Source organism: Trachinotus anak, unplaced genomic scaffold (genome assembly GCF_046630095.1).
Source record: "Trachinotus anak isolate AG129_WGS33_773 ecotype Australia unplaced genomic scaffold, CSIRO_AGI_Tana_v1 ptg000013l, whole genome shotgun sequence".
Lineage (NCBI taxonomy): Eukaryota > Metazoa > Chordata > Actinopteri > Carangiformes > Carangidae > Trachinotus > Trachinotus anak.
Genome location: NW_027273864.1, coordinates 2,867,717 through 2,877,999, shown reverse-complemented (window position 1 = coordinate 2,877,999; position 10,283 = coordinate 2,867,717). Strand labels below are relative to the sequence as shown.

The 10,283-nt window shown below is 42.2% G+C and overlaps 1 protein-coding gene across 1 annotated transcript; it reads right to left on the bottom strand.

Annotated features, from left to right (window-relative positions):
- Positions 1-1,520: 1,520 nt before the first annotated feature.
- On the bottom strand, positions 1,521-9,343 carry cstf1 (cleavage stimulation factor, 3' pre-RNA, subunit 1). The gene is made up of 6 exons (XM_071493284.1): positions 9,250-9,343; positions 8,650-8,868; positions 8,283-8,560; positions 7,996-8,193; positions 7,359-7,749; positions 1,521-2,527 (listed from the first exon to the last, which is right to left on the bottom strand). Exons 2-6 carry the CDS (start codon positions 8,816-8,818, stop codon positions 2,268-2,270), a joined length of 1,296 nt encoding a protein of 431 aa, XP_071349385.1. The 5' UTR covers positions 8,819-8,868; positions 9,250-9,343; the 3' UTR covers positions 1,521-2,267.
- Positions 9,344-10,283: the final 940 nt, after the last annotated feature.

The window sequence follows — 10,283 nt, the reverse complement described above, 5'->3', positions numbered from 1 at the left end:
AGACTGTTTTACACCCTGGGCGGGGAAACCACACTCCATGTCACTGACGGAGCTACTTTCCCGCAGCCCCATTGGCCAGACACCCCCCTTCTCTGCAGCTGCCCCACCCCACCGATGCTTCTTTTTTTTCCTCTGAATTAAACACCACTCTACGCTTTCTTTCCCTACATCTTTCTGATAAAGCAGAAGTACATCACTATTTACTTTTCCAACTAACTGAGGGAATTTTTGTCACCATGTTTTATTTTGCTTCCCCTTTTCACACAGTTGGTACATTCCTCCACATGAGTGACACATTTATAAAGACATTTTGGGAGGGAGGGAGAGGGGGATGTTTGAAGCACAGACTCTTGTGGGTTTTCTCGATGTTGTCTGGACAACACAGACAGCAGCGTCTGGGGGAGTTAGGTTGGGGGTTGGGGAATGCAGAAGGGGTGATGGGGTGATGGGGCAGGGTGAACTTCCAGTTGGAGGTTGCGGGCAAAAATCGAGCAGGAAAATCAGAAGCTTTGATAAGGTTTTTGAGGTCCTCACTAAAAAGAAAATAGTGTTACCAACAAAAAACTAATCTCGCAGGTTTGGACTTTTTGACGTACAAGTCTTAAGTGGAACTGGATTATGAATTTCGTCAAGTTCAATTCAATTCAAGAGACGTTTGTGCCAAATCATAATAAAAATTATCTCAAGGCACTTTACAAGGTCAGGTCCAGACCTGACTTTATTAAAAACACAAGTTCCCACAAAGAGCAGCACTTGGAGACGGGGTAAGGAAAAACTCCCTTTTAACAGGAAGAAACCTCCAACAGAACCAGGCTCAGGGTGGGCGGCCGTCTGCCTCGACCGGTTGGGTTTAAGAGGAGAAAGAGGGTGTGGTGGGAGGAGAGAGGGGAAAAGAGAGAGAGAGAGAGAGAGAGAGACCAGGAACATCTGTATATACTACAAATAATTGTGTTATCAATAATAATAATAATAAATAACAGTAACAATAATATTAAAAAATAATGAATATTGTAGTGACAGATCTGGATCCTGCTGCTCCAGAAATATGCAGAGAGAGAGAGAGAGAGAGAGAGAGAGAGAGAGAGAGAGAGAGAGAGAGAGAGAGAGAGAGAGAGAGAGAGAGAGAGAGAGCCCAGTGCATCATGGGAATCCCCCAGCAGTCTAGCTCTATAGCAGCATCACTAACTATAAGCTTTATCAAAGAGGACAGTTTTAATCCTGATCCTAAATGTAGAGAGGGGGTCTGATCATGGACCCAGAAGGGGGGCTGGTTCCACAGGAGAGGAGCCTGATAGCTGAAGCCCCCCCCCCCCCCCATACAGAAACAGAATACACAATAAGTAGATGCATACAATGCAGCAGTATGCGTGTTGTGGTATTTGTGCTCCCTGCAGGTTGCTCAGTTTTTGCACAGCAGGTTTTTGCGGTGTCTTAAAATATCTACAGGATATTTGTGATAGCTGTGGTTTAGCTGTGTCATTTCTTAGGGGGACTTTTCAACATCTAATTCTGGTCATAGATCACAGGCTTCTTTCTTTTATTTGTTTAATAAAAATCAGAATTACAACAAAGGACACTGACAAAGTACAAAAGTGGAAAAGACAAGCCAACTCTTAGATCAATTATGACCTAAAACTGAAATTTTAGATCTAAATGTTGAAACATTTAGTTTCCAAGCAGTGAAAAGAGATTCAAAGTTCAGAATTCATTTTTTCCGAGTCTGACTTAAAACAATAGTCCAGTCTCCTCAGCAACACTCCAACAGGTTTTGCTTGCTGTAATTATTCATCCTTGCTCCTGTTGGCCTTCAAAAGATAATTTCAATGGAAGTCAAGGGGGGGGGGGGACAACATCTTCAGTCCTGATTCTGTGCAAAAAGTATATTCACAAGTCTATCTGAAGCTAATATCAGGTTGTTTTCTAAAGTTACAGTCTTTTTAAATATAGAATTACCTCAAGCAAAAACCTGTTCATGTACATGCAGGAACCTGACTTGTTTTAACACAGACTTGGAAAACTGTGAGCCTGCTCCATCAGATGGTGCAATGGCAACTCTGTTTTCTGAAGTACTGTCCCACGAACTCAGTTTCAAATGAAATAAAACTGAAAGATTCCACAGGTCAGAGGAAGGTGACGAGATCAGTGAGGTTACTGAGTCCTACAGAAGAGTCCAGCATCCTGTTTGGTTCTGTCATGGGGGGGGGGGGGGGGGGGGGGGGGGGGGGGGTTAGGGGCAGCTGAGTGGGAACATGGAACCAAGATGCAGCTCAGTCTGTGGTGGTGCGGCGGTACCAGAAGCGAGCCCTGAAGTCGTCGCTGCAGGTCATGAAGCCAGGATTGGTGGGAGAGTGGACGATGCAGCGGACGATGTTGTTGTGTCCCAGAGACAGCAGGTTCTTCCTCTCGGCCGTGCGAGAGTCCCAGCAGCACAGACTGATGGTGCGCTCGTCCGGCAGCAGCACATAGTCCTCCGTGTGGTTGAACACACCCTGTGTGCGGTGCATCTGACGGCCGCTCAAACCTGCACCTGTAACATCAGACGGAACACGTCACTACTACAACAACACAGCTGAAATCAAATCTGAGCCGACTGCTGACATCTAGAGTGACGACTAACTGACCATTTGCTGAGCCCCATCCCTGCTTAGTTACTGTTGCTATGCTTCAGCGGGTCCCTGATTTCAGTTCAGACCAAAGCAAACAGCTTATTTATTTATAACAATTCTATTGCACTTCACGTAAGAAGCTGTCAACCTGTCTCTCCTCTCTGCTCCACTCCATGTATGTGGGGAGAGGCTAAGAGAGTCCCTTTTCAAATGTTACTCCCAGTTGGATGGTGAACAGAGCAACAAAACAGAGGGCTTCTCGTGACTGGCAGAAAACTCAACACAAAAAACTAAACCTGGTCCGCAGCGCTCAGGACCGCAGACTGGGTCGAAGATTCACCCCTAAGACACACAGCCAAGACAATGCAGGACAGGCTTAGAGGACAACTCTGTACATGTTTTTGAGTGACACAAACCCAATCAAACATCTGTTAAACTACAAGCTGCAAGTCATGTCTGAACAAACTGTACCAACTGACAAGAGATTGTCAAACTACCCGACTCGTCCTAACATCAGCTCTGAACTGACCATCATCCAGACAACGCTCCAGGACCAGCTGGTGGGGCTCCCTGTGATGCTCCCTCTGTCTGAGGGTCTCATGTACCCACACAGATCTGTCATGTGAATGAGTGGACGCAAGGTCACTCGCACACAAATACATTTACATGCACTCATTTTCACAGGTATGTGAACACAATTCTTCACTGTAGAGCCAGGGGTGGACAAAACACATTCAGTACAGAAGGGTCAGACTTTGTTCAGTTGTCTTTAACGTGGGATTGGTCTTGACTCTGTGTTTCAATGGGTTGGACGATACTGAAGTTAAATGTACGAGACAATAGCTGCTGTCCATGTCTGACCAGGGGACCAAGTGTCTGCTGATGTCAGTAAATAAGGGACTTCAGCCAGTGCAGGAGAATATTCACAAGAAAATATAAACAATATAAGATCAGGTTACTGCGTCCAGTTATTTCTGGTGCCTCAAACCTGGGCCATGTGTATTTAAAGGGCTCCCATTTCTATTCTGATACTCTGAATCACATTCAAGCGGGTCAGGTGGACAGGGTGGAAGGTTTCAGCAGCCCAGACATTAAACTGTAAACTGGGGGGGCTATAATCCATAATATATCCAGGGGTCTGAATCTATTAACATACATATATCCTACCTAAGTGTAATGGTAGGTACAGGACAATCCAATAAAGTTTCCCATATTGATGGAAGATCTTGTAATACGGTTCAGACTCTCCTAAAATGGACCGTACCATTTCTTAACCTTGACATTAGTCATACGTCTCGTCTGCCTGCCTCACTCCATCAGTGGGTCACAAGAGTTAAATTAGGCCGGAGCCTGTTGGAGCTGAGCTCCGTCTCTATTAATATCATATCATCATATCACACTTTTTTTTAAAAATTTTTAAATCTCACGGAAAACCTGATAGTATATGAGCAGTTTATACAGTTACTAATAGCAGGAAAAGCACCATTTGACACTCGGTGAAATCTTTCTGCTCGGGGGTAAGTTTACGGTCGTTGCGTGATAAGACACCGACAGCGCACGGACAGACAGACAGAGCAGCAGCGAGCTCTTCAGACCATGACAGCAAAGTTAAAAATAACCACAAATCTGTTATCTTATTTATTCCTATGATGCTCTTCTCACACCGTGCGCAGGCAGGCAGGTGTGAAGACAACAGGAATCTAGTCTGAGTTTATTTTGGTATCTGCTCGTTTCATCAGAAATTCTAATGAAAGTCCTCAGAGTCTGTGTGGTCAGCTCAGATCTACTGAATTTTATTCCAGAAAGATCCAGTGAAGGAAGAAAAAAAGGGATAATCGTGTCAGACAATCTCAATACTGATCAAAAATAATTGTGATCAGGATTTTTCATCCAGTAGCCGACACCCACGACCATTTTAAGCTACATGTTGTTGTTTTAATATAGTTTCAAATATGAAACAGACATTCTTCTAATAATCACTTCCTATCCATTTTCTGATTCTGATCGCTGTTCATCTGATGTGTGTGTAACCTGTTAAATTACAGAGTCAAGATTCTGGAGTGAGGAGCCAACACAACAGAAATGTGGCACTAGCCTCCACTGCTAGCTATTGTCAACTATTACTGTGTGATGCAACTAAGCAACTGTGAGCTCCAAAGTGTCCAATGCAAGATGATGAAATGACATGGCAGTTTCCACAGTAACTGATCAAAGCCTGACCAATAGTTCTTGAGAAATTCTACGAGCAAAGAAAAGTTGCTCCAAGTTACAACGTAACAGGTACATCACTCTGACCACTGTTGCATTAAGGGTGTTGCAGCTTCTGCTGCTTTTCTTATGATTCTTATAGTAATAAATAAGACCAAGTTCAACGTGATGTCATTGTCTTGTACCTACATACTGAAGGAGTGTCTCTCTGTCACTGCAAGAAACGACTGCAGACACTGAAGGAGATGACGACAAACCTCACTCACAAGACTGAAGCTGCAACACTAATGTGGTCAGTGTTACAGACCTGTTACTTTGTAATGCGGGGTAAAATGAGCAGTATTTTTCAAATGGGAAAGCACCGCATTTCTGCATTAAGACTGGCTTGTTATCAAGAAAGCTGAAAACTAAAACCAATTTGAAAATTAACACTTTTACTGTGCTGTAGATTTTAGTCCTGTTCAGGCTGGTGTTTAACACGAAATATGTGACACTGGCTGGTGATGCAGCAGTGTTACTGAAAACAATTCCTGTAATGTACAATATTCACTTACCGTATAATATCGAAGCAGAATTTCTAGCTAAAGAATAGCCCTATTTTAATCCCATCTTACTACACAAATCAGTTCTGACCAAACTCTTCACTGCTTCACAAGGGTTAAGATAAATGCACTTCCTCACTAACTGGCCGGGGGGCACTGCTGTCCAGCACTGTCTTTACAGGACACTGAACGTCCTCAGCATCCACCCTCAAATGCCCCTGGTCAACTCGTCAGTTTGGCGAGGACTGGTCAGTACAATGGAAACTAGTCAAAATATTAAGTTGAACAAAAAAGATTTGAAGTCAAAAGGTCAACTTGTGCTTTTCATTATGTTGAGTACAATTCTTACTAACTTGTTATTAATAGGCTTTTACATACTTACATGGTTATTCTTGTATCAACACAGTGTAATTACCATTTATGTTTAGTGTATATAGCCTTTAGTGCCTTTTCTGTTGTTCATGCCTCAGTTTGTAAACTCAGTGTACAGTTCATTTCATGAATAAGGTTTCTTATTTTTAATCAGTTTTACACAAAAACAAATGTTTTTTCTTGTTAAAGGCAGGAGCAGTCTGACCAAGACAAATAATGACAGCATTAGCAGCTAACATACCCTACCTCAGTGGTTGGCAACTGGCGGCCCGCAGGCCAAATCTGGCCCGCCAGATTACTTTGATATTCAGATTTTTTTTATTTTACAATAGCAAACTGACAGTCTCACATTAAGACCTAGCTGATGTCTAAACAGAGAATCTCCTCCCACATGAAGATGCTTATTATACTTTTATCCAGGTTGAGAGTGAATGACAGACACAACCTGTCACATCAGGAGTAGCACACAGGGCCTGGTTCTACAGTAGATCTGTCATAGCAGTAACAGTTACCCACAGAGTCACTTCCTTTTTAGTGATTTTGTCTGCAAAATAAAAGCGCAAGAATGCTTGTTTTTCTGCAATTCTATAGTTCAAACAAGCCTTTAGCTTTTATTATGAAAAGTTCTGACAGGAAGTTCTAAAGGTTCTGTCGCTTGCTTGATAGACCTCTGAAATAGCGTATGACATATGATGTGATAAGAAAAAATAATACCAGTTCAGTGAATCAGTCAAATGTATATATGTGACTGTGGCCACACAATAAAGTAAATTTAAGTTGCATTTTTATCAGTAAGTTTCTTCAAATTAGCCTTTAATTATGTTCTGGCCAACATGTAAGGGGTTAGGAAAAAATTGGCCTGAAGCCAAACTTACTTGCTGACCCCTGCCCTACCTTCTCCTGTACAGTCTCTTTTTTTTAGATACACCATTCAATAGTTTTGTTTAATTGCTCATAATCTATAACATTGTAATCGATGCCCCGAACTTCCATTCATGTATTGATTTGTCATTTATAATTTACACCTCCAACTTGTTCTGTGTTCTGAAAAATGTGTCTTTAAGAAGTTACCCAAGTAGCCAGAATACGTTTCTGGCTACTTGCTATTCAGTTCTTGAAACAAATTAAGAAATATGAATATATTAAAATAATATGTCATTGTATTTAATTGCTGTGCAAAGTGAATCAAAGTTGCATGGAACAAGACTGACTGGATCGTATAAAACTGGTTTTGGATCAGAGTAATTGTAATTGTACTGGCTCATGAACAATGTTCCAACACATCCTGAATCGTAACTAATAGAATCATCTGATAGATTTAGGGCTGGATGACATGCAAAAAATATCATATTGTGATTATTTTGACAGACATTATATATATTTCTGCATTTCACTTTCATTGAAAAAAAATGTTAAAATGATTATTTTGGGATTTATGTTGGGTCTGATACCAGTGCTTTGAGCTGTGTCCCAAAAACACTGAGTTTTCAAAATCAGGCTATAGTGCAAGTTTAATATAAACTACTTGATCTTCATGATCAGTAAAGGTCAATTCTAACAAAATAACAACTCTTTAACCCCCCTGTCTGAAAACACACTATGGTTCTTATAAAGCAAAAGTCATCTTTACCTGTGTACTTGACCAGTGTCCGTCCTGTAGAGATCTCCCACAGTTTCACCACGGAGTCTTTGCCACTGGACAGAATGTATTTGGAGTTCTTGGAGAAGACGGCAGAGCAGACCTCTGCCCCATCGTGGGCTTTCTCGAAGGTGGTTACACAGCGGTTGGAGACACCATCCCACAACTTGATGTTGCCGTCCTTGCTGCAGGTGACATAGCTGTTGGCAGTGGGATTGTAGCCGACGCCGCTAATGGTGTCTGTGTGCTGGTCCAGCGGGTTGCAGGACACGAAGCACTGGAAGGTGTTGACATCATAGAGGCGGAGGGTCGGGTGCTGTGTTCCCACCAGCAGGAAGTCACCCGACGGGTGGAAGGAGATTGAACGCAACATTTCTGCTTCCTACCGGGGAAATGAAGACAGGAATAGACTGAGACATGATTCCTATAAAAGCAAAGAAATGTGTTGAATGCAACAAGCAAAATCAATTTGCCAGAATTGTTGGAGATTGCTGGTTAAGAAGTTTTAATTTTCAGCCATGTTTACATTTGCTGAGCAACGTCTATGCAAGAGGGCATCTCTACATTCATCATAACATTTTCTCTTTGGCAAAACATATGACAAATGATAAAGTCGCCAAATTCGGACCTGTATATATTTAAATGCTCTTTTTGCTGAGGGCTTTGAGTAGTCAAACAGTTTGAGGGTGTAATCTCTGGAGCCAGAAGCTAGAATCTGTTCAGTCGGATGGAAGGCAAGACAGGTGACTTCATCAACGTGGTCGTACAGTGTCCGGATCACAGGGTGGTTCTCCATGTTTTGCTGTGCCGTCTCATTCATCATCACCTGATATATGCAGAAACAAAAAGAGAAGTAAACATGAGCCTGCTCACGTTTAAACATCCAGTGTAACTGTATTCTCCAACCTGCCTCACCTCAATGGGCATAGCACTCTTGGCCAACATGCGCTCTGTATCTAAGATCTTGATGGAGGCATCAGCAGAGCCAGTGGCAATCAGCTGGCCATCACGACTGTATGTGGCGACACGGCACGGACCCTTATGAGACGTAACATAGCAAGTCTCATACTCTGATGCCTCTGGAGACATGGTCTGGACATCAGCATCAAACTCCAGATCAATACCCACTCCGGGTGCCACTGTATCTGAGCGCCCGATGGCATACTGAACTGCACTGTCATCATTCTCCATCCCTGCAAGAGTTTGGAAAATTTGCACTCAGAACCACTTAAAGCCAGACACACAAGCACAAACATGAAGCCGTGGAGGAAACAACACTTACCTATCTTTGCCAGCTGCATCAGCTGCTCAGATGGGGACACTACGCTCTGCGGTTTGACCTCACTGATGAGACTGTTAGCGATGTTGGTGTATCCATCGTAGAGCAGCTGGCTTATGATGAGCTTGTACAGGTGCTGTCGGTCCTTCAGAGTTGGTTTGGGACGATACATGTTGGGTCAATGTGACCAGAACCGGACCGTCAATACTGACAACTTAGCCGCTGTAACAAAAGACACTATGTCAACAATTAATCGTCTAAGTGTGTTAACGGCTATAACGTTATCTAAGTATCTCAAGACGTCGATGTAGCCATAGTTATTATCCGCTTCAACATGAGTTTCAAACACACAGCGTTCGCTGTGATGATACTGATGTTGTGAGCAGCAACAGAAAATGAATGGAACTTCAGCTTAGCAGCGCTGCTAGTAACGCTAGCTTTGTTGCTACAGTTAAGACAGAGCAAAAACAATTCTGAGTCAGCGAAGCGCGGGTAAACCGTGATTTGGTTGAGTGTGTGCGCCCTGCAGAAACATTATGTGCTACTCAACGACTGTAGGTGAAATATTAGTTTTCGATTCCATATCAACACATAAAGATATACCTTTCTCAAAGTTCTAATGGCGCTCCTGGACAAAACGTGCGTTACGCCGTACGTATATTACGTCCTACGTCATAACAATGAAAGCCGGGACAGACGGAAGTTGCCTCATGGTAAACAGAGTTTTCATATTTAGCTCATCCATGAGTCATCATACAGTTAACATTTGAACAGCAGTGTAGCACTTTCTTTCTCTCTTTCTAAACTAGCCTAGTTTTTTAAAACATGAATTTAAAAAACAAAAACAAAAAATAAGAGATTAAGGAATAATTTGGATTTGTTAGTCAGCCCAGTTTTATGTGCTGATATTGGATTTGTTTTTTGCTTTTTTTTTCATCTGCTATACCAACCCCTATTCTACCACAAAAATAAATTCTGTGAGTAAAACTTATTTTAACGTTATGTTGGCATACACACATGACCCAGCAGAGGGTGCACAAATACAGCATTTCAAAGACATTGAGGAGAAAGAAAAAGCTGTCAGGTTCTGCTTAGCTTTTGATCTTAGCTTTGCTGATGCAATATCAGTCTGAGTTTGGCAGTTGAAAGCTTAAAAATGGCTTTTACTGGGCTACACACTGATGACAGCAGCTAAGACTGTGTTAAGACAGACAATAATTATGGTTTACAGTTTAAATGCACTGTGTTTGGCATCTAGAAGTAGTCATGTGATTGGTAGTATTGCTGGAGACAAAAGTAGAGCATAATATTGCTATTCTTCAGCCACTGAAAAGACATAAGTGAACATGTAAGTGGATATAGGCCTCCAGCAATTCAGCACCCACCCACACACATTCTCTCAGCTGTCACTTCCTGCAAAGTGGCCAAAAAAGACAGAAATGTAGTTTAATACATGCAGATGGACAACGGTAGCTTAGCCTGTTAGAGAGATGAGCCTATGAAAATGATACATCTGACGTTTTTCATTTCATGTGCAGAAATGCAGCAAGAGACCCATTCAGACACTTATGAAATAAACTGCATATTTCCCTTTGGCACCTTCCACCTAGAACCATAAGTTGAAAGAGCTTGTCTAT

What these genes read in the sequence shown, in the direction of transcription:
- cstf1 (XM_071493284.1), bottom strand. Translation starts at nt 8,818, where the DNA reads ATGTATCGTCCCAAACCAACTCTGAAGGACCGACAGCACCTGTACAAG. An exon ending in AGAGTGCTATGCCCATTGAG is followed by an intron (nt 8,194 to 8,282) that starts GTGAGGCAGGTT and finishes TGCATATATCAG; the next exon opens with GTGATGATGAATGAGACGGC. An exon ending in GAGCATTTAAATATATACAG is followed by an intron (nt 7,750 to 7,995) that starts GTCCGAATTTGG and finishes TTTCCCCGGTAG; the next exon opens with GAAGCAGAAATGTTGCGTTC.